This window comes from Alligator sinensis, unplaced genomic scaffold (assembly GCF_000455745.1).
Source record: "Alligator sinensis unplaced genomic scaffold, ASM45574v1 scaffold607_1, whole genome shotgun sequence".
In the NCBI taxonomy this organism is placed as follows: Eukaryota; Metazoa; Chordata; order Crocodylia; family Alligatoridae; genus Alligator; species Alligator sinensis.
In genome coordinates this window covers 1,404,461-1,429,087 of record NW_005841935.1, presented here as the reverse complement: position 1 = coordinate 1,429,087, position 24,627 = coordinate 1,404,461, and the positions used below count along the sequence as shown (strand labels likewise).

General features: G+C 49.4%; 1 protein-coding gene across 2 annotated transcripts in view; it reads right to left on the bottom strand.

The window, feature by feature from the left end:
• Nucleotides 1-24,627, bottom strand: part of CORO2A (coronin 2A) — a 91,469-nt gene that overhangs the window by 33,966 nt on the left and 32,876 nt on the right. The window contains exon 1 of one of the 2 annotated variants that reach the window (XM_014518019.2): nucleotides 9,415-9,602. The exons of the other annotated variant lie outside the window; for it this stretch is intronic. Within the exon in view, the coding sequence (XP_014373505.1) occupies nucleotides 9,415-9,417 (3 nt within the window). The 5' untranslated portion in view covers nucleotides 9,418-9,602. Of the gene's footprint in view, nucleotides 1-9,414; nucleotides 9,603-24,627 lie in introns of those variants that run through there. 2 annotated transcript variants of the gene reach the window in all.

The window sequence follows — 24,627 nt, the reverse complement described above, 5'->3', positions numbered from 1 at the left end:
GCTGAGAGATTCAAACCCACATTTCCCACTTCTCAGGGCAGTACCTGAACGACCTGATTATAGAACAGGCTTTGGGGGGACACCCAGCCCTCCTAATGATGCTGGACATTGGGCAGCTAGCAATGCCATGGCCATGGGATCAGAGAAACGGCAGGGTAGAGGGTAGTGGCAGGGAGATAACTCTCTTTAGGGACCAGAACCCAGGATTCTGCCCTCATCACTAGTTATAAAGGGATTCTGTCCCTTGTTTGTTCTCTCAAGCCACAAGACTCTTGGCCCCACAAGAAGGTGGAGGGTGCCCTGTCACTATCATAGCTGAGTGATTTGGGCACTCTCCTGGAAAAGGGAAATTATGGGTCCATCCATAACCCCCACTTAGGTTAAGAGGGAACCCAGGTCTCAGTCTTCCACATTCTAGCTAGGTCAGTGCACTATCCAGTGGTCTACAGAGCAAAGGTGGATAACACCACCACCCTGTGCCCTACTGCTGGGTCCCAAGTAACTATAGCAGTGGTTCTCAACCCAGGTAACATAGCACCCAAGATGCCACAATGAAGATACCACTGCCACAACCAGGTAAAAGTGTCTCAAGCAGCTGCAACAGGTATGTCCTCTCCCCCCTGCATAAAGGTACTCTGATCAGCCTAAAGTGGGGAGGAGAGCTGGCTGGTACTTCAGCCCTTCCTGGTCCGGTTGTCCCCACACTCCTTCTGGGAACAGAGGCATGTATGTGCCTGTTTCCAAAAGATGCCATGAAGGGTTGGACCAGGAAAGAGCACAGCACCAGCTGGCTCACCTGCCTGATTTAGGTTGATAAGAGAGCATTAATGCAAGCAGGAGAGTGCACATGCTGCAGCTTTCCCAGGCTGTCAGCACAGCAAGCATGCAGGGCACTTTTATCTGGTCATGGTGGCACCAGCAGCACCCTGGCTCAGAGTAACTGAGGTAAGCTGAGGCAGCTGATTTCAGTCTGGAGGAGCCATGCAGTGTAACTGAAGGAGATTCATACAGAAAACAATTTCAGTGTATTAAAATAACTGTATTAACAGATACAATTAGCTCACTGTTTAAACAGGCAGCACTAGAGACACAGTATCCCAGATACAAAAAAAAGATTTTGAATGTTATATGTAGAATGTATATATAGATATAGATATAGATATTGGTATATCACGTCCAATCCCCCCTTTCAATTCAGGAAGGTTTTTCATGGCTACTCTATGCTTCTTCTAAAGCACTTTGCAAAGGAGACACATGGAACATGTTGCAATAGTTCAGTGGGTCTCAGCTGGGGATCCCACCAGATTAAAAAGAGTGGTGACGGGGTGCCCTGACTCTAAAAGTTTGAAGACCACTAGGTTAGAAAAAAGTAACATGCATCCCCAAGTCATGCCCCTATGTTCAGGAGTTCAGACCCACCCCTGGGATCTGTGATTGGCTCTGTGGCTAAGGACAGACATTCAAAAAGCCGAAGCCTGAATTGATTCAATCTTAGCAGGTTACTCTAACCTGCCTAGGCTGAACCTATTTGCAACTGTATAGACATTCCCTCTGGGCTGAGGAAATGCCAGCACATGACTGCAGTTGCTCAGGTCAGGCACCGGGGGGTGCTAGAGCGCACCCTCAGCTGCAGGGAAGCTGTGCTGGGCGGGGGGCAGCGAGCCCAGGGAGGGGTTCCTGTCCCACTCACAGGTACATGATCCAGGTCTGCCAGGTGCTCCGTCCTTGCTGCTGCAGTGATGCGGCTAGGCACAGACAAACACCGGCTGGCATGGCCCCTGAGGCAGAGGGGGCAGGGAGGGGGGTTATTCTCCCCTCTACCCCCACGGCCCCTGGGGGACCGCAGCCGGGTCTGCTCACCCTGACTGCCGCCACTGCTCACTTCCTGTTTGGGGCAAGCAATGGAATGAGCCCCCTTCTGCCTCTTCCTCCAAATGCCAGAGGGAGGGGAAATACCCCTCTCCCTGCCCCCCAGCCTAAAGGGCTCTGCCAGCCGGCTTCTGGGGGCAGCAGCCCTTGTCATGCTGGGAAGCACGAGCCCCTTCCCAGAAAGGGGGCTGAGCTGCGGGGTGGGCAGAGCTGTGGCAGACTGTGCATGACAGCACCGGGGCTTGGAGGGGGCCAGAGCCCCCCAACCCCTCCCCAGCACAGCTGCCGTGGTCCACAGCGGCTTTCCCCACCCCACAGCGCAGCCCCCCTGCTGGGAAGGGGCTTGCACTCCCTGACACCATGACAGGGGTTGCTGCTCCCATCACAGTCACTCCCCTCTCACAGCTCCAGCAGCCAGGCCGGGGTGGGGACAGAGCCTGGCTTGCAGGGCCCCTTAGGTGGGAAGCAGGGAGTGGAGTTATTTTGACCTCTGCCCCTGGGGACCGCTGCTGCTGCCATTGCCACTGCTGCTGTTCACGCTGTTCCTGGGACAAGCAGCAGAATAAGCCCCCTCTGGCATCCCCTCCCTCATCAGGGATTGAGGGAGGGGATTATCAGGGGGATAATGCCATTCTGGCAGAGGGGGCTTATTCTGCCACTTTCCCCAGGTACAGAATGAGCAGCAGTGACAACAGTCAGGGCAGGCAGACCCTGCTGCAGCCCCTCGGGGTCAGAGTGGGGGATAAACCTGCTCCTGCCCCCCCCCCCCCCACGAGGCCCCCCGGGCAACCCTGGCCCGCCTCTGGCCCCACCCCAACCTGGCCGCTGGGGCAGTGACAGGGGAGCAACCATGATGGAAGCAGCAGCCCCTGTCATGGTGTCAGGGAGCACAAGCCCCTTCCTGGTGGGGGGACCGTGCTGCAGGGTGGGGAAAGCTGCTGTGGACCACAGCGGTGCTGGTGCTGGGGCTGGGGGGCTCTGAGCCCCCATGCTGTTACTCACAATCTGCCGCAGCTCTGTCCACCCCGATAGCACCCTCCCCGACCCCTGCCAGGAACAGGCCAGTGCTCCCTGACACCATGACAAGGGCTGCTGCCCCCATCAAGAGCCCTGCCCCCTTGCTGCTCCAGCAGCCAGGCGGGGGTGCAGCCAGAGGCCAGCTGGAAGGGCCCCTTAGGCAGGGGACAGGGAGGGGGGTTATTTCCCCTCCCTCCAGCGTCTGGCAGAGGGGGAAGCAGGGGGCTTATTCCACTGCTTGCCCCAAGCAGGGAGCAAGCAGTGGTGGCGGTCGGGCCAGGCAGACCTGGCTGCAGTCCCCCGGGTGCAGTGGGGGTAGATGGAGGAATAACCCCCTTCCCTACCCCCTCTGCCTCAGGGAGCCATGCCAGCCAGCATACGGCTGTACCCAGCCCCACCACTGCAGCAGTGAGGGGGGAGCACCTGGCAGACCTGGCTCGGGTCCCTGCTGGTAGGACGGGGAGGGGAGAATTAAACCCCTCTCTGGCCAGTTTATCCAAGGTTACTGCCAGCCCTGGCCATGCCCCCACTGCTGGAGCAGCCAGCAAGGAGAAGTGCAGGTCCATGCTGTTGGGACAGGGGAAGGAAGGGGGAAATAAACTTCTTTCCTGCTCCCTTCCGGACCAGACCCCCGCCCCTGCCTGTCCCTGCTCTGGCTGGGGAGCAGAGGGGCAGGGCCAGCCCTGCTCTGCTGGAGCAGAGAGCCCAACACAGAGAGCATGCCGGGATGCTGGGGGACTCTGGTTCAACTTAAACCAGGAAGTGGTCTGGGACAGACATTGCATAAACCAGTTTGAGGTCAATCAGTTAAGTCTGATACTACATGCAACCAGGTTTATCTCAAACGGGTTTTGGCCATTTTGAAACTGTTTCCCATTAACTGTACAGGGAGCTGGGGCACCTAACTTTTCCTCAGGATGACTCTCCTTGCAAATATGTTTAATTTCTAGTTGCTGCAATACCAAAGTAGAGATACCTCAGGGACTGGTTTGTATCAGGCCCTTGTCCCTTTTTCTTACCTGAAAGTGTTGGGGGGGAGGGGCTGCAGCCCTTGTGACCCCCTTGGAGAGGGCGCTAGCCCACACCCCAGCAGTTGCAGTCAGGCAGGGTGCATGGAACCAACACCAGCCCTGGCCCCAGTGAGGCAGTGTACAGGGAGCTGGCTGCAATAGCAGTAGCAGCTGCTGTCACATAAGACCATCCTGTACGTGCCTCCATTTTCACCCTGCCCTCTGGATGCTTAGCACAACACTTCTCCCGTCTGTGCACAGGTCACTAATTACACTTCTGTAAAGAAAGACAACAGAAACAAACCATCAAGGATCCAAGCAGTGAGGGAGACTCTGCCCATCACCCTGTTGATTTATGGAAGTGTGGAGTTACTACAGAAAAGGCCGCTCTTCTGGCCACATCAGCAGGCTATGGCAGCAATTAAGCCCCAGGCCAGTTCTACAGTTTAAGAAGAACAGATCTGGTGCAGTTAATGACCAAAGTCAACCTGAGAGCCCTGTGAGGTTGCCAGGCCTCACTTCCTGGCAACCGATAAGAGAAAGGGGCCAGAGAAGGAGTTTCAGATCATGAGACAGAATATGAAAAGATACTTAATCACCTACCTGGGGTCATATGACCCCAGCATTCTTTCCTGCCCATGGCAGGGGGTCGGACTTGATGATCTGCTCAGGTCCCTTCCTACCCTAGCATCTATGAAACTATGAAACTTGGCAGCCTTTAGTTTATTTCAAAGCACTAGTTATATGTGAGCACTCTTCAATTTCTATGTGCTCTGCCTTTGCCATATATCTGTACTGTTCACGTGACAATAAGCCCCAATCCTTATTAATTCAACAGACCATGGGGTACCTATTGACCACCCCATGAGATCAGAATTAGGCTGCAAGGCAGACCTGGTAAGATCTGGTAAGATCTGACAGTCAGATTGTCTTGCTGGCCTTCAGGTCATAAAGAAAAACCCACACAACTCATCCTTTTTTCTACCTTATGAAAGATCCCTTAGCCAGTCTCATCTGCATCTCAAGTGCGGGAAGGGGCTTGCACTCCCTGACATTATGACAGGGGCTGCTGCCCGCACCAAGGGCCCTGCCCCCTCCTGCTTCAGCAGCCAGGCTGGGGCATGGCCAGACGCCACCCTGCAGGGCCCCTTTGGGGGGGCAGAGATGGGAGTTTCATAGATTTCATAGATTTTTAGGGTCGGAAGGGACCTCAATAGATCATCAAGTCCAACCCCCTGCCCTGGGCAGGAAAGAGCGCTGGGGTCAGATGACCCCAGCCAGGTGCTTGTCTAGTCTCAAATATATAATAATACTATATGTACAATGCTATACCTTAGTACAGCCACACTTAAACCACTAGAACTATATTTTAACCAATACAGCTCATTGCACCCATGGGTACGGTTCTACTTTACCAGCACAGAGTTCCCTTTTCCTGTATGGTATACCTGTATTCCTATACCAATAAAATGGTTTCCATTGTAGGCACAGCCTCTGCCAAACAAGTTATTGGGCTCAGTACAGAGGAAATAGGTTGAAATGTATGCAGCCTATGAGGTACAATCATAGAAAAGTAAGGCTGGAAAAGGGCTTCCAGTCCAGCCCCCTGCCAGAGGCAGAACCATTGCTATCCAAACTATTCCAGGAAACCCCTTTTCTAACCTACTGCTAAAATACACAAGCAACCTGCCACACAACCATAAAGCATAGCACCCTAACTTGCCACAGGTAAAGCAGGGAGACAACAGCGGCCAGTGCCTGCTGCTCCAGGGCTGTTAAAATACACTTGCGATATCCAAGGGCGAGAATCACAAACCACGCTACAGGGGAATGTGAAAACCCTCGTAGTCCGCACCAATCTGACCATGGGGTAAAATTCCTTTCTGACCCCAAATGTGGTGATTGGTCTGACCCTGAGCAGAGCAGCGAGACCCTCTAGCCAAGAGGAACCTCTGGGATTTGGTCCTAAAAGAATTGGCACAGCCCAGTTAAAACCCCAAGCCTTGGCTGCAGCCAACACCTAATGCTTCTGAGGCAGGTGAAAAATCAAAACCAAACCAAAAGCAAAAAAACCCATGGGGGAGGGGGAAAAAATTCCTCCCCAGACCAGTGCAGCAATCAGCAAAACCCAGAAGCTTGAGAGGCAACCAAAGTAGAATTTACTAGATCATCCCTGCCCTAATGATCCAGCCTAGGGTTGCCAGCCCTCCCAGATTGACCTGTTGTCCTGTGGGGTCAGACCAACTCTCAGGATCTCAATATTGCACTGTTAGACAGGAGGGTGTGACATAATTGCACATATACAAACACACAAATCAATTAGGTGCATACACACACACACTACCAGCTCAGGCACATACATATCCAAACCAGCCTAGGCACATGCATACCTATCACCAATTCAAGCACATACACTATACACCCCAAAAGTTAGACACAGATGACTAATTCGTATATCATGCACATAATGACATATATATATATACAAACACACACACTCACCAGTTCATACACATACAAGCCACCTACATATACACACAGGTAAGTTCCTAACTTGGATGGTACAGTGTGTATGTGTGTGCTTGGGGTACCTGGGATACTTGGGGGAAGGTTCAGGTGAGAGAGAGAGTGTTAAAGTGTAGGGAGTGAAAGTTGCCAGAACTGAGTTATTTCTTCTCCCTCCGGCATCCAGTGGCAGGGACAACAGGGGACTTATTCCTCCACAGGGACTGAGCGGGCAGACCTGGCTGCCAGTGGGGTAGAAGGGAGACTAACCCCCCTCCCTGCCCCACGCTGCCTCAAGGGCCATGGTACCCCACTGCTGCAGGAGCAATGGGGAAGTGCCCGGCAGTCCTGGCTCGGGTCCCTGCCAAAGGGATAGCAAGAGGGGAATAAAACCCCTCTCTGGCCAGTTCAGCCTGGACTGGCCATGCCCCGCTCCAGCACAGCTTCCCTGCAGCCAGGGGCATGCTCTAGTGCCCCCAGCTCCTGGCCTGAACAACTGCAGGTATGTAGCTGCATGTCTGCTCTGTTACAAATCGGTTCAACCTAGGCAGGTTAGACTAAACGGCAAAGGTTGAATCAGTTCAGGCTCCAGTTTTCTGAATGTCTGTCCCTAGCCCTAGAGTGGAGCTCTGATGATCTTGAGATGGGCAAGCTCTCAAAATTCATGCTCTGAAAATGAGATGTTATTGGACATTTCTCCAAGAGCAAGATTTGTATAGTAATATCTTACGCCAAATAAATCTTCATTGTTTATATTCCCTGGACTGTCAGAGATACAACACAACACCACTACCTACAACATGAAAGATTTCGAAGAACAACAATGCCATATGCCTATGCTCTAGCTGTTAGTACCTTTTGCTACATAAACTCTAAGAAACAATTCCCTAAAAAGGAAGATGTCTTATCACAATGGCTAGAAAACAAACTCAATTTCTAAGAAATGTCATTCCCTACTGGCCAGAGATCCAGACCCAAGATTGCAGGATCTGCAGAGTGAAAATGAAATGAAAATGAAATGGTTGCAAGCAGGTCATACCACTGACCTTGAAGCTTATAATTTAGCTCTACCTGTTGAATGTTTGCTGCAAATATATGTACTTATGCCTTAAAACCAGTCACTGAAAAAAACAAATTGTGTTGTGACATATAAAATATGCTGTACGTATAGAATTATTTTACCCTAACACATGCACAACTGAACACATATGTACACATGTGTACACATACTCTTATCAGTTGTTGTATGGGCTAGGAACACTGTAATATTCATGTAATTACTTAACTCTGACTTCAGTGGTGTTCTCATAGCTTTCACCAGCTGAGAATCTGCCCCTTATATCAGTGGTTCCAATTTCATCTGGCCCTGCAAGCTGGATCTAGCATGTGTGGGGCTAGTCTACAGGCCTGACCTGGTAACCAGGTTCAGTCCACATGTGGAGCTGCATCATCTTTCCTGTGGGGCTCCTCACATGTCTAAAATCTGAAGACAGGATGATGAATGGCAGATGGTTTAACTGCTGCCACTCTGGGAGTCACGGCAATTAACACTGCCACTGCTCCCCCACCACCAGATTTCTAGTCCTGTGGGTCGGATGACATGCAGGCTAGATTTGGCCAGTAGGCCGTATCTTGGTCACTCCTGCCTTAGACTGTAAGCACCTCAGAAAAGAGTCTATGGGCTAGACCTGGAGGATATTGCATGGTTTTCACTTTGTCCTCATTCAGGTTTAGTAGCTTACTGGGGGCTTGGCTTGTAAAAGGGCTGATTTTAAAAAGTGAGTGATAAGGCATTGTTACCTGGGCCTTGTATTTTACCTGCATCATAGGCAGGGGGTGTGTAGAGCTGGACCTTCACCAATAATCACAATTACACACTGTGGGCTTTAAGCTGATTGGAACCACAGGCAGCTCCTGCAGCAGAAGCTAGAGGCTGACAGCTTTCCCATTTGTTTTGGCATTTTCAAAATTAAACCCTTCTGCTTTTAATACCCCAAGCCACCAAAATTATGTTACAAAGTTAAAAGGGGCTCAAAAACTCCCAGAATGAAAGGTGTTTGTTTGACCCAACATGATTTTTTTCATATCTCTGAGACCACGGAAAACATTTGCACTTTACCACAGACATGCTTCTCCCCAGGTAAGGCAGCAGTGGAAGATCAATCATCCACAGAGCCCTGCTGAACAGCCCAAGGCCCCAGACCTGTTAGTGGGAATCTCCTAGGTCACACGCACAAAGGCAAGTCAAGATCAAAGCAAATACGCTTCCGTTCCAGACCAAGTCCATGGAGAGGGTGGGGCCATGTTCTGGCAAGCACAGGAAGAAAAAGGCACACCAACAGTGGGAATAACTCTGCCTTGGCCTGGGCTGTATACAGAAGAGAATCTGAACCAGGCTTTAGGCTGCTGTACTGAAATCAATGCAAATTGCTAAATGGCTGCTCTTGCACTGATTTAACCTTGGCTTACTCACTGTAGTGACATTTAATTAGCTTCTGCAAACCGCTCAGTAGAGTAACTGTATGACAAAGCAACAGTATAGCAGGGGCCAGTTCACAAATCTAGAAGTAAAAACCCCGCTTCTAGATAAATGGGTGCCAGACTGTGGATCCCCTGCCACGTATTGTTTGCATATCAAGGTGTAATGAGAGATACACAGAGACACACACACACACAGACTACCCCAAAAATGCTGAAAAATGCTGAGATACTGGAGCCAAATGATGAGGTACTGGAGTCAAGTGCTCCACTGCTGGCAAAAACAAGGCAGTCCACTCAGTCCTCTGAACATTTGCCAGCCCTTCCAATATACAGCTGAATTCAGAATGGGTTTGCAGCCCAAACTTTAATCCTTTAACACTATCACTCAGCCCCTCTGTGCATGGAGTGGGTCTCCCCAAGGGGCCTGGAGCAGAAAGCAATTCACATAGAAGGCTGTCCCCCACATACATGCACATTTACCCAGGGGTAGGGTGTGTGGATGCCACAGTCAGCTTCGGCAGTATCCACTTACCATTGACTGAGTTTGTGATCGTCTGGATGTGGAATAAATAGTTTGGATCCTGTTGGTGTTACCGTCTGTCCATCTCTTTAGCTAAAATAAGAAGGGGCTAAAAATCCACCAGCAGAAATCCAAGATTGGGGTGAGCCCTCCTGACAGCACTCGCTCATCTGCCAGCTTCTGTGTGCATGTGTGTACGTCTGTAGAGTGAAACAGGAACCTGAAACCCTGCCCGGGAGGGTGTGGCTGCACTCCCTCCCTGCCTGCCAGTCAGGTAAACAGTGCAAATCTGCTTACCTCTGACCTCAGGCTATCTGCTGCCTGCTCCCTGTGTGACTAACCAGTCTCACTGCAGTCAACACAACTCACTTACCAAGCCTGTGACAGCTACTTCCACTGGCTGCTACAATTCTGTGATACCACTGCCCTCCTCCCTCTGTTTTTTCCAGCCCAGCACAGAATAAAACCATACCCGCAAACTGGTCTGGCTAATGCTGCCAGAGGCTGGACACGTGGCACATTAGGATGAGAGCAGTCACTGTTCACACTAGGAAAAGTGTCCTTAAGGTCAGAAATCCCATGTGCTGCACCTGACGATGGGTGTGGACACACGTCAACTTGGAACTCTTTCAAAAGGGGAATGTTTTAAAAAGGCAAGAACCAAAGACGAAAGATTCAAATGTAGCACAGCAGCTTCAACTTTCTCACTGCTTCATCAACATTTAAAGTTATAGCCACCTTGCAACATTTGAATTATTCTCAGCTTGTTCACACATAACAATAAGAACCTGCCAGAGGGCTGTGGATGGGGAGTGAGGGGCACCAGCAAGGCCCAGGGGGCTGTGGATGGGGAGTGAGGGGCAATGGCATGGACAGGGCACTAGCATATCAGGGCTGCTCAGCACCACAAAGCAGTGCAGGGGGGACAGCCTCAGTTGAACCCACGTCCTGGTGAGTGAATAGGGCAAGGGGAGCTCTGATTTTGCTTGATAAAAAAAGCCAAAATCAAACACCAAAATGTATAGGTATTTAGAAATTATTTTATTACTAGCCAATTGCCCATCAAGAATGACAGAGGGGTGGGGGAGAGCGGGCAGGGACAGAGCCTGGGCCCCCCCGGCTGGGCCCACTCCCCCTTTCCTCCTGCTGCTTGGGGTCTGGGCCCGCTCCCCCTCCCTGCCGCAGCAGCGGGGAGAAGGGAGGAGCAGGCCCAGGCCCAATGTGGGGGATGACCGGGCCCGAGGGCGGGGAGAAGCTGGGCCACCCCAGCCCAGTCCTTCCTTCCCCCAGCCGCTGCTGCAGCTGTGTCAGGACAGGCCCACTATTGTGCGTCCCCTCCCCTCCCTACCCCCCACCCCCGCAGCGGGCTGGCTTTTGCCCTCCTCGCACCCACTCTCCCCCCTGCATTGGGCCTGGGACCGCTCCCTTTCCTCCGTGTTGGGCCCAGGTCCACTCCCCACTACGTTACCTGCAGGGAGCAGGGCGGAGGGAGTGAGGCCAGCTCTGTCCCCTGTGTCCCCACCATCATGGCAGCAGGCTGCCTTCTCTCAGAATGCTTCTTCATGTTCTGATTAGCTGTTTGTCAGCCAATCATAGCACAAATAAAGCATTACGGACAGACAGACAGACACACTTAGGCTTTTATAATATTAGAATACTGATTAAGGCACTGGTAGGCTTCGAAATTACTTTAAAATTGTAAATATATCAATAAAACTTTGTGTTCAACTGATACCTCTCTCTCTCTATATATATATAGTAGCATTTCATTTTAATCATGGAAAAACACAGGTTTGGGGGTTTTTTAATTGAGAATTGGTGATTTTTTAATCAAAGAAAACCAAGTTATCAGTGAATTGCAAAGACAATTATTCAAAGAAGCACTGATATGATTTTTCACTCTGCTTGTGAGACAGTACTAGCAATGTAGAGAGCTCAGAAAAATATATCAGAACCAATGAAGAGAACAGGAATCCAAAAATCTGGTGGTCAATAAAGAAAACATCACAACAAAAACCAATACTGCCAGCTCTGACTGTGTCCTGAGCTTCTGTTAAAGCCACAGTTGCTGGAATCATGAGATTACAAGAGAATCTCAGCATTGCTTTCTCAATAAACAAACAATGGGAAAACAGAAGATATTGGCAGTGTTGGGCATAAACTGGATGAAGATTGATCTAAGGGTGGACATGAGGGCTAGAAGCAGATTAGTGATGTATAACATAGTGAACATGAAACTCAGATGTGGGCAGTGTCACAAGGCGCCTCTCTCCTGCGGTGGCCATGAAGCCCCTGGGGTCCCTGCAGCCCTCACTTTCTGGGGCAATCACTCTTTTAGTCGCCCACCACTCTTTGATGTTGTTTATTTTTATGACGTAGGCTATCCCAGGGCTTCCTAAATTGCTCTCTCCAATGACCACCAGGTGGGCTGTGGTCCCTACTTTATGGGCTAATTGCATGGCTCCATTCCTCCCCTACACCATGCCCCATTCCTTGCAGATGGCATCCTCATTGATGTCCTCTTCCACTTAACCCCTCCTCTGGGATTCCTGGACTCCCACTGGTCCCACACTCGGCTCAGTCAATCTGGACTCCAGACCCCTCCCTGAGTCCCTAGGAACTTCCTCCTCCTCCCCTTAGTTCCTTCCCAAACCTCCAGACTGCTTTAGATGTTACCCTCTATGTTGACCTTCTGCAGTGGCAGCCACTCTGCTGAGGTGGTGTTTTCTCAGAAGGCTCCAAGCTGTTACAGCTGGCTCATCTGAGGTCTGGGTTTATATCCGACCTAAGCCCAGCCTTCCTCCAAGGTCAGATGACTCCATAATCAATCCTGGCTGCACCTGCAGGCTGCCCCAACACTAGCCTGCCTGCTTTTTAAAGTGCCAGGAGCACCAAGCCTTCTGCCATAGGCAAGTTTTAGGTTGACAAGAAGGAAGGAGGAAAGAACTGAAGGTAGCTGAAAACATAATGGAACAGGACTGTGTGAAGGAGAGACAACAAAATGAGTGGCTCCAATATCAAGTTCCAAAACTATGAATATGTCAGAATATGCTCCTTCTGACTGTAAGTCATTAGGCAAACCACAACATGGGTGCAGGGGCAGAAATGGATGGAAAAAGAATGGTATGGATAGTTTAAGAGGAATATAAAAAGAAAAAGGCCAATTTACATAGCTTGTCAAAGGAGAGTTAAAAAAAGAAACCATGCACAGGAATTCCCTCGTTAACAGAGGCTCAATGAGGGAATAGAAATTGACTCACTGTTGGCAATGGGGTGACAATAGGGTGGGGTTGGGGACATGGCTGCAGAGAGGTGGCATTATGGCTATGGCAGGGTAGGACTATGGCCAGATGGAAAGGCCCCTGTCACCTTGGCAACTCATAGAAGAACCTTGCAAATGAAGGGAGATAGCCCCTAAAACTGACTACTAAAAGCCTTCAAAATGACTGGAAAGAATTGGGTTCAGGGCTGCTGATGCCACAAGAGTTTCAGTGGTTGAGGTGGGATTTTCTGTATCTCATGAGCATTGCTTCTATTAAACTTGGGTAAACACATTGCTTATTTTCAGTCCTGTGGCTATGCACTCCCAGGGAGTACCTTGTGGTTCCTCCAGCAACGGGGATAAGGGATGTTCCCTGCAGGAAGGCACAGAAGAGCAGAGGGGAGTTTTGTTCTTTCGCCAATGCTGAGGCTAGGCAGGGATGCCAGTTATATGCACAGGAGCCTGACAGGGCTTTTTGGGTCTAGACAGGTACAAATTAGTTATAGCTACAAGGAGCTATGATAACCAGGGATCCAGGTTTTCCATTTCCCACAGAAAAACATGGATTTTCTCCTTTAAAGGAGAAAAACCTGGGAAACCACGGGTTTCCCTTTGCAGGCTGGCAGGTTTCCAAGCACCGTGGTGGAGAGCAGCTCCAACAGCTCCCTGCAGGTAAGTCTATGGGGGCGGGGCAGCGGGAGCATAGGCAATGCATCTGAAGGGCATGGGGGGGCATGTGTACCCCCCCCAAGATTTCTGTGCCCACAGCGGGGTACGCAGCACAGAGCTGTAGCCTGGTCAGACTCGCACCAGGCAGGAGCCACCTCAGCAGCCCAGTAGGCAGGACCCACCATGGGAGGGCGGAGTGGAGTGGGGAGGCTCGGTGCTGCCGCCGCCACTGCCAGGAGCACTACACCACCATGGCCACCAAGATGAGGTGCCCCCTGCCTGTCTGGCAGCAGCAGGGGGGCACAACTCCATGCTGCTGCCATTACAAAGCCTCACCTTGGCAGCCATGGTGGTGCGGCTGGAGCAGGGCTCCTGTCAATAGCGGTGCAGAGTTGTGACCCCCTGCTGCTGCCAGGAAAGCAGGGAGTACCTCACCTTGGCAGCCATAGCAGTGCAGTGCTCCCTCCCACCACTGCCTGGTGCCAGTATACCAGGCTGCAGCCCTGTGCCCCACTGTGAGTGCAGAAATCAGGGGAGGCACATGTTCCCCATGCCCTCCCGACACCTCACTTATGGTGTTGCCTATGCCCACACACTCCCTGCCCCACACACTCCCCCCACTTCCCCACGCACTGAGGGGTGAGGGCCTGGGGTGGGGGCAGTGGGTTGGGAGTTAGGGGCATCACCAGGGACAGGGGGCAGCAGGTCAGGAGTGAAGGGCACCAGCAAGGCTTGTGGGGTGGAGGACTGTGGGTTGGGAGTAAGAGGCACCAGTAGGGCCAGGTTGGGAGTAAGGGACAGCAGCAGGGCCAGGGAGCAATGAGTCGGGAGTGAGGGGCACCAGCAGGGCTGGAGGGGTGGGGAACTGTGGGTCTGGAGTGAGGGGCACTGGCAGGGCGTGGGGGGGTGTTTAACAGTGAAAACTAGGATGCCTGATGATAACTATCTGGACAAACTGGAAGGAAACAGTGTTGCAATTTGCCAGTGCATCTGCCCAATGAACTATCTTCTTACAGTGCTGTTTTAAGGTAAACAGGCAGATTATATTTGGGTCATTGAGCATCTCCAATATAATGCATGGCTTCAGAAACCACCCGTGCAGACCAAAGCCTTTGCCTGTTCATTGGGCAGAGATCTTGTCCACAGGACACATAGGAAGTATACTGTGATTGTCTGGGTGTTAAAGAAAAACCCAATCAATAGCAGCTTGATTTTCCAAAAACTCAGGTTCACATTTGTTAGCACGCTTGAATGTGCAAATGTTCTTTCAGCAAATAACATCTTCAAAAAAGGTCAGATACAATGTAGTCTGATCCACCATTTTAGTTCATCTTTCTGAACACCATAGCAAGTTTAGTAGGAAGGAGGTGTCCTGTGTCACTCATATGAGAGCACCGAGGCAACTGGAGTTACACCAGGGAGGAATTTGGACAACAAGGGCCTTATAAATGTGAGCGAGGCATGGGTGTAACCTGACCGTGCGCGTTCACGCACTCAAGCAGGGCACTTCCTTGCCCCTCGTGAGGACTGACATCAGACCCACAGCTCCGCATGGCTCCCTTCTGCTTGCTACCTGTCCCAAGAGGCTAACTTGTCTTACAGGCTGCCCAACACTTGCCATCTGCCACCACTGAGCACATATCATGTCACACGGCACTAGCTGATACCTCAAATGCCAGAAGCCTATTGTGAGGAGAGAAGGCATAAGAAGCATAAGGCTGGGGGAGGGGGTAGCAGACTCGTTACCCACTGAGGAGGAAGGAACTATATATTAGAGTCCTTTCCATATCTCTTACTGCCGAGTTGTACAGTAATATTAGTAATATCATAGTTACCCATCTAAGACCTGGTCAAGCAAAGGCTGATGTGGACAAGGACCTGTGCTCAGATTAGCAGTCCCACTGAGTTCCCCATGTCTGCATTCCTGGCACAGAGCATTTCTTCTTCAGGCACGCCGAGTCAGCCCTGCAAAGGGATTCTTTGTAAAACACCCATCATTTCCTAATGGATTCACTTCCAAGGGAAAGCCAAGCAATTCTCTTGGTTTCATATCAGTGACTTACTGTTCGCTTCGCCCCTATCAGACATGTAAGTGGACTTAGGCACTTAAGTGCCATTCTGCTCAACCCTGCTTGAGTCCCCGAAAAACAGTTATTCCGACAGATTCGTCATCATCCTCCTCCTCGCTCTTTTGTTTACGTATAATCTCAGGGGTCAGATGCAAATGTCAGTAGTGCCAACTGTCATGAAATCATTGCGAGACTTGGGATTTCAAAATCAAAATAACTGACTCGTGATCTCCCGAACCAACCCTCAGATCTCTGGATTTTCTCAGCTGATAAGTGGAGGGAAAGTCGGGGGGGGATTGAGGCCCCCGCGGTGACAGACGGAGCAGAGCAGGAGCAGGAGCAAGGGTGAATGGCGCCCCAGGGCCAGGGCGGGTTGTACAGAGGTGCGGGGTAGGGGCCTGGCTCCCCACAGCGGCGCACACCCCCGGGGGAGGCATGGGAGCATGTGTACCCCACAGGGCAGAGACAGGCTGCCTGCTGTGAGCTGGGGCTCTGCACCCTGCTGCCTTTGCCCCGGGAGCTCAGCCATGCAACCCGTGTCCCCTGCCCACCTGGCAGGCAGCAACGGCATTGTGCGGCTGAGCTCCTGGGGCAGGGCAGCAGGACGCAGAGCCCCAGCCCGTAGTGAACAGCTCACCTCTGCCCCACAGGAGGCACGTGCCCCCAGGTCTCCCCTGTGAGTGCATGCTGCTGCAGGGAACTGCGCCCCTCCCCCTGTGCCTCTGGACAACCTGCCCTGGCTCCAGTGCTCCATTCACCCCTGCCCTGCTCCTGCCCCACTCCCTCCCTTACCACAGGGGCATTGATTGCCACCCACCCCCAATTCCTCTCCCCACCTTCTCCTCCGCTTACCAGCTGGGTACTGTCTGTGTGTCTGTCAGTGTCTCTGTCTGCTCCTCGCTCCCAAGCCACAGCCCACCATACCCACATCCTGCCAGGGTGTGTGGGGACCCTCCCTCCCCAGGCTCCAAACCCCACACACCCACAGCCCCCAACACCTTCACAAATAACCTACACACAAACACACATGCACGCGCACACACTTCAAAAACAGCATCTCATGATTTACATGCCAGTCTCTTGATACTTTAACAGTTCATCTCATGATTTTTGGCATGGTGGAGTTGGCAATATTGAAAAGTAGATGCATGGTTGGTCTAATAAAAGATATCAGATTCTGCCTATGTCCTTAGACCAACACGGCTACAAACTATTCTCCAACCATTTGGGTTGGTCTAATAAAAAATATCAGGACCCAAGGAACCTTGTCTGCTTAATGGATTTTCAGCACTTCAGCTACTGCGAAAAGACTTAATGACGATATATCTGCTGAAGTAATACTTGAACAGGGTGGAATAAAATCACACTTTTTAGGCATCTAAATTTACTGAGATGCCCAATAGGTGGAACAGAATCTAGCACTTCCTGCTCAGGGATGCATTCGCTCTTTGGAAATACCCAGGGCAGGAAAAAGATGGAGCCTTCTAAGCATGTTAAACCCTACAGAAAAGGAGGCTAGTTTTTCAAATGAAAAATGCATACTTAATTTAAATAACTAAGGCAGTAAAGAAAGATAATATCGTATACATCTTGCAGAAAGTACTCAAATGAATGGTATTACTGTTAATGTCCACAGGGCAGCACTCTCTGTGAAAAGACTTAATGAAGATGTATCTGCTGAAGTAATACTTAGGCAGCTTGAGGGAAAAAACAACAGCTGATCCTTTGAAAAGATAAACTACTGCATGCCCTCTTGAGCAGGGAAAGGGTAGGATTTGGGGAGATGGCACTGGAAAAACCCAAGTGTTACTAGTAATTGCCCCCACAACTACTTCCGATTAGGACTAAAGGTGAATGTGGTTATTTTGCAATGAGAAGGCCTCTGTGTTGATTAATACAGTCAGAGAGGAGTCAATTTAAGTTATGCCACAGCAGGGCAAGCATTTTTGGGCCAAAATGTAAGAGTTCATGCAAGGACTAAGCAGAAATGACTGAAGTGGTGGATCACAACTGAGAAACCCATTCCACATTTTTGGACAAGCCCTAATGTCCCTGATGGAAGCCAAAGTATTCAGCAGTACGCCGATACCCATTAGCACTGCTAAGAAAGATTGGCACAGCATGCACAAGGCAATCTCATGCTGGTTCCTGGCTGCCAGGAGAACTGCAAATTAGAGGCTAAGTCCATAATTTAGGCTCAGTGGAGGATGTGGTGCAGGGAGGAAGCAAATCAGAAGATTGAGCCCATGACAGTCAGCTCAATCCAGGACCCAGTCCAGGGCCAGCCAGGGAAGCCATGTACATGTGCAAGGCTTTCTCCGATGTGCTCCAAGGAATGCTGTCCAATGCAGTTCATGTCACCTGCAATGCACACATTCTGTCTTTAGTAAGTGACATCTAGTGCATGCAGTTCCCCAATGTGGATAGCCTGGTGTCTTCCTTCAAGAAAGCCTTCAAGTACTATCCATGCCATAAGGTCTGGTACAGGGAGTCCGTCACCAGTGAAAGCAGGGATTCACATGGCATTGTGCCGCTGCCACCAGAGCCTGTGCTCACAAGGTGGAATTCATGGTTCAATGTGGTCTGTTACCATGCCAAGCATATGAAGTACTACCAGCAGTCTCTGAGCAAGGAGCTGGAAATCACACTCAGCACACAGTGTATGCTTAAACGTCATGATATCTTAAGGTAAGGTGACATTCAAGATCAAGTGATATTTGTGGGTGACCATGCCCCCCCAGTTCATGGAACTTCTAATGTGGTTTGAAAGCTGACAGGCTGTGACTTACCACACACACAAGTTGGTGGATTTGATAAGCTGGGTCCAAGACAGGACATTGCAAGCACTGTCAAGCTGTCCTTGTGAAAACCAGTGCAGAAGGGACCTGTTCCAGGCAATAGTTGTTCAGCTGAACCATTACTACAGGTGTGGTCTGTCACTGCCACCATGGTTCAGACAACTGGCTGCCACCTTCCTTAGTGTTGTTCACATTTTGGACCCCAACCAGGTGCCTGTTATGAGTTGTGACCCTCAGCTGCTGAAAACACTCCTGGGATGGCTAAAAGAAAATGACAACGAACATGCTGCTTACGTGAACTTTGTCAAAGAGTGCCGGATGCCTGTGCCTGTGTGCTGGAGCTCTGTCTGTGCCCAGTTTCCACATCTCTACACCCTGGGAAGACACTCCTCACCATTCCAATGAGCTCAGTGGATACTGAACGTGCCATCTCAGTGTATGGACAAGTGTTCAGCTTACAGACACAGAGAATGTCTGCAGCAACTGTGGCTGGATGCAGCATTATCACATTTAATAGCTAGCATGAATTTGCCTTTTTCAAGGTTAGCCTTCAGTTTCAGTAAACTCCTTTAATACCGTGTATATAGTTGGTGTTAGTTAATAAAGTGTATATAGTTGGTATTAGTTACAATTCATGTTGTGTATAGCTTTATTTTAATAAGATAGTTTAAATAAGTGCTTAGATTGCTTAATAATGCATCAATTAATGGCTTCCACTGGCTTAATCCCCTGATTAATCATGCACAAGCCATTAAGATAAACACTACTAAGCAATTTAAGGTGTGGTTTGGGGCCATCTGGCAATCTCTGGGGAGGGGCAGGACTCCACTCAGAGGTATGAGGGGCCCCACTGCGCTCAACCTGGAAAATGGTGGCCAGCCCGGGGATCTGCCTCTGAAATCAGCCAGCTGCCTCCTTGAGTTCGGAAGACCCCTACTGATGTCTCAAGGAAGTGCACTGCTGTCCTAAATAGCAAGCTAAAGGAGGAGACTTTTTGTTTAAGGCAATTAAGTTATCATTGCATTACTTGGCTGCTGGTTTTCTCTCTGCCACTCAGGCATAGGCATTGCAAATCTCATGACCTGAGGGATTCAGTTTATAGGGCCTATCAGCGTCGGAGCAAAACAAAACTGTACCTTACCACTCATTATCAGCTATTCCTGAAGTAGGCTTTCTTCAGGAGCGAGAAGGGACATGTCCAATTAGTCTACTCTGCCTGTTGACAGAGAGGGTGTGAGCTTTCAAAAGGTCCCAGTGCTTGATTTCAGTATCTCTATTGTGATATGATTGTTGACCCTCCCTGCAGCTAAGAGCAGATGCATGTAGCTGTTCCCTCCAGCCTTAAACTGTGTTAGGCCAGAAAGGCCAAAAGTTTGAGTTTGGAGAATAGTGGGGAGTTTTCCCTGCCCACAGCACCACCAAGCTGGGATCAGAACACGGCTAGGTAATTGCATAGTTATGTGTAGTTCTGACATCAGACCACAGCACGTGCAGGACAAGGGCAATGCTTTTCTATAAAATACCTGTCCCTTCTGTGGCAGTAGGGGAAGCATCTTAACTGAGAGCTCATGAGTGTTGCTTTCCAGTGTTGCTTCAGGAAGCAACACTGCAAAGATGATGCAAACACCACCATGTTTGTGGTGTAATACAGCTCACCAGACCTAGGCAGAAGTGTCCAGAAAGATGTAGAGAGTTTGCTCCTGATTGGAAGCTCTGGTTCAGGGTACATACATACATTGACCAAAGGGAAAGCAAGGTAAAGAGTGGGTCAGATTCAGCACTGTGACATGCACACAGATCAGTGACAGAGGGAATCTGATGGCAGAACATAGCCAGTGGTCAGAATAAAGGTGGATGTGAGTCTGCTGGCTGCAGTGACTTTGGGTTAAAGTCTTGCTCAGCTAGAGCATAAGGGTTCTGAAAAATAAGTAACTTACAATAATTTAAAATCCTAAAAAGTTCTTTATAAAAATCCTACCAGTAATTCCCCTGAAAAGGGAGAGTTGCAGGGCCAGCTCCTTATCGGCTATAATGGATTTTTCCAGAGATAGGGCATGTATGGTACATGCTGGGGTAGTTCTGCCTGCTCTGATGAGAAAAAATTTCAAAGTAACATAAAGGATATTCTCCTTCCCTCAAGGAGAGTGGAAGAATTACGTTACTCCCCACACTGCTTTTAAATGTTCTACCCCAGGCTATTACGTACACTTCTCAACCATACATGACAGACACAAAGGCATGGTGTGCGTGCTGATTCACTATTCAGTCAGTAAGTATTACACTGTAAGCTGGTCAGTAGGACAGTCAACAGTGAAAAGTTATTTTGTTATTGTGCTGAGAACTGCCACACTTTGGCTTTTACACTTGTTTTCAAATGCTGTTTTCTAATTTCCTGTTCCATCTGTCCTTGCTTGGCAGTTGGCACTAGCTCTCATTAAAATGAATTGTACTCAGCTAGAAAAAAACACCTTTTATTGGGCAAGGCGGTTCCAATGAACCAAGTACACAATCAGGACAGGAGTATTCATAGGTAACTTGTACTCTCTTTTCTAGCCAGCTATTTCCCTTCGGGCACTTGGAAACTTGGAGAGGACTTATGCAGGCCATGGACCAACCATGCATACTGGATCAAAACACAGCACGGGATATAGCTTTTGCAACCCCTCCTTTAAATCTTATCACTTGGCTAATGGGCTTCTGGGACAGAAATGCCTCCATCCATTATCATTCCCCTCACCATATGCCTCCCCCTCACATACACATACACAATAAGCAGGCAAGGTTCTTTGGGTAGATGTGATATCTTTTATTAGACCAACCGAGTAGTTGGAACAAAGTTCTTTGCAAGCCTTTGGGCACAAGCACCCTTCTTCAGGCATAGGGAGACTCTGCTGTTGTTCTGAGCTCTCCAAGGAATGAAAGAAGCTAAAAGTGTGGCAGGAGGTCAGTGAGAATGTAAATAGGTGTTGTCACAACCCAAGGGTGTGATTTTGTGTGTGCGCGCTTCGGCACTGCTAAATTATTTCCCGCCACGAGGAGCTTTCTTTGCAGGGTGCATTTCTCAGTTGCAAAGAGAAAACCCCGGTGCAAAGGAGTTCCCGCCATTCGCATGCAAATTTGTTCCCCACTATTGGCTGTTTCTAAATTATTCCCACGTGGCAGCTAACGATTGGCTTGCTAGCCATATAAGAGGCTTGAGCGGTTTCCGCCCAAGTTGGAGGACTCCACAACCATCTCGTGGAGGAGGAGGACTTCACGTCTCATGAAGAACTCTAAGCGCTGCGGAGCCTAACGGACCCAGTGTGTGCCTTAAGAAGGCTATAGGGGTCTGATCAACCTCTGGCCTCTCCCCGTCGCCGAGCGCGATCCCTCGACGAACCCCTTCCCTGCGCGCTTGTTCCACGGAGCCTAGCAAGCTTCGTGTGTGTGTGTATCCAGAGCTCTGTCCGAGTTATTTTAAGAGGCTCGAGTTTTCTGCGGGTCTTGTTCGAGTTCGTGTTGTGGAGCCTAGCAAACTCCACGTGTCTGTCTGTAACTGCAACACAAGCAAGTTTTTCCTGCCTGCACCGCAACCATCTACGGTGTAAGTAAAATAATCTTTAATCAACCGCTACGCATCCGTGCCTAATTCTAGTCCGCCAGCCTGCATTCCCCAACCCGCGTGCCTGGGCTGCTGGCCACAGCCCGCCGCGCGCCCCCGAGGGCCTCAGACCGCTCCCGGCCTGCACAGCTGGAAACTAGGAGAACAATAGGCAGAGAAGGGGGGGAGGAGGAGAATGAGGGGGGAAAAAGGAGAGTTGGGTCTTCCTCTAGTGTTTTATAGTAGGTTGTGTCAGAGAGTTGTCTGTTGGCTTCTTTTATGTGGTCTTCATGGTGCTGGTTTTATTACTATTTGGTGGTTGGATCTTAGAGAGTCAATGGCCCTTCTTTTTGAGTGAGAGAGGTTGTTATAGTGGTGTTTGCTGCTGGGTATTTCATTGTTCATCTTTCTCTGAAGCAGTCAATGTAGTAGTCGAGGATTGAATTTCATCCACTGTAAAGTGTCCAATCTGAGGTTTTTTGGGATTTTTTGGTGTCGATTTTTTCATTGATGTTGTCACTGGATGAATTTGTGTTGAAAGTGGATTAATTTTGGTTGTGGAAATACTCCTTCAGAGGTGTCAGAAAATTTCTTCTAGTTCTTCACATTGTAGTATCTTCTTCAGGTGTTTTTCAGGACAGAAATTAAGGCCTTTGGGGAGGACAGATTTTTCAGCTTTGGTAAGTGTGTGCATGGAGAGACTGATAATATTAGAGGGTTGACTGGTTTCTTCTGTTTCATCAGGTATGATGTTGGAACATTGTATAGTATTGGCGTTGTTCTTCTGAGGTTTGTTTTGTGGCTGGGTCAGTTGTTCCTGTAGTAATTGGTTCCATTTCTTCTTTTTGTGTTGGATGGATGGTGTAATAAATCTTTGGTAATCTTTTTGTGTATGTTGTATAATGTTTGGGAAGATATCCGGATTCATCTCTTGTAGGTTGTTGAAGTATGTGTTGATTTTCTTCTTGAGGTGATTTATTTTGGAATAGAGTATGTGAAGGAGATGATTTCTAAGTTTTTCTGAAGTTCTCCTGCAGAGCTGTGAAACATATTTGGAGTTCTGTGAGGTGGTCAGAGGATTGTAGATGTTCAGTCCTCTGGGAATGATGTTGTGTTTCTTGCATAGGCTTAGAAAGGATAGGTCACTGTTGATGTTAGTTTCTTTTATCTTCATGTTGTGAAGTTCCATTTCAAACGCCAACATTCACGAGACGCCATGTATAAAATGTCAGTTATTCTCTCCAGCTAACTCCAATCCTTGGGCCCAGATACAGCACAGCACTGAAGCACGTACATGGGTGACTGGTGCCTCCTGAGTCTCAGGGGGGCACCAGATCGCCAACTGAGGAGGGTCCTCCAGCAGCCAATCACTGAGCCAGCAGCAAAACCGGAAGTACACTTCTGGTTTTGTGGCTGGCACTTCCAGGGAGTACATGGGCGATCTCAGGGGGTGCACGTGCACCCTCTACACATTGCCAACGAGCATGTACCACTTAAATCTGTGTGACCCCAATATATCCTTACATAACTCAGTGAAAGGCCCTGCTTTCTGGCATTCCCTCAGAACTTCCTGCAATGGGGATGTGCTGGGGGGAGGCAAGAAGAGAGGGGAAAAGCTTGTTCCTGGCAGCCTCATGGTAGTAGCTAACTGAATATTGGGAAAGTGAGGAGCACTTACTGGGGTTGGACTACTTTCCAGGACCAGCTTTCCAAATTATTAGAGGTGACCAGGTCTTAGAGAGAAAAATAATCCAGGCCATTTTAAAAATAAAAATGACTTCCTACCAAAAGTAGGTCAGGTACCCTGAGCATAAGCAGACTGACAAAGGAGGATAATGTTCAGTTATTAAAAGCCCAGATAAGTTTAGGGCTGGTCATCTCTTGGGTGAATACTGTGGCTAAATGCCTGTGCAAATACCTCCCTGGAGCCTTACTACCCTTACCATAAATGAGCATCTGACTGATGTCAGATGGAAATCTATTATTGTTATTATGATCAACATTAATAATGATAATGATACCCAATTCCTGTAGGTATTCAATATATTATGGGCTTGATGCAGCTTTCATTAACTTCAGCAGCAGCTGCCCTGGGCCCTGTGGGTGAGATCTTAGATATAATAAACAGGAAGTCACAGAAGAGCATGCATGACGCTCTCCAAACACCAGGCCTAAGGAACCACTGTATGACCCTACCCATAACCCAGAGCAACATTATCAATAGGATTATCTGGGCAGCTTCAGTGGTAAATCAGGCCCAGTCTGCTTAGAGTTACTGGGACAAATCGTCCTTTTGCTGCCATCCTATTGAGTTCATTTAGCTTATGCTGCCACAAACTAGAGGACTTTGGCCCATCTTCTGTGAAGCTCCCTTCCTTCCTGCTGGCACTAATACAATAAGAGGTGGGGGATCATAAGCAAGTAGAGTAATTGGGAACGGCTGCTTCATCAAAGAAACTATGGTCACCCCACTGAACATGAGCTTTCCCTATCAAAGACTTTTGGGTAGAAGCTGGACTTGCAGTGTACCCTAATCCAGCATTTCTGGAACCACCAGAAAGACATGCTGTGGCATAAGGAGTTTTGAATTAATATAGTTAAGATCTCCTTTAAGGCTGACCTTTATGTCTCATAGGTGGAGTCGGTTGTCCTGGAATGTACCCCAGCCAGCAATACGTTCTGTGTTTGCCTGCGCACATCACTCTGGGGAGGAAAAAGGCTCTTGCACTCCACAGGAGCTGGCCGTGATGATCCTAGTGTGTGCTGAAGTTGCTAAGAGGTGCGTCACTGGCTGAACCACCAGTCCCAGCCCATAGGGGTTTGACTACGTGCAGCCTAGAAGGAAAG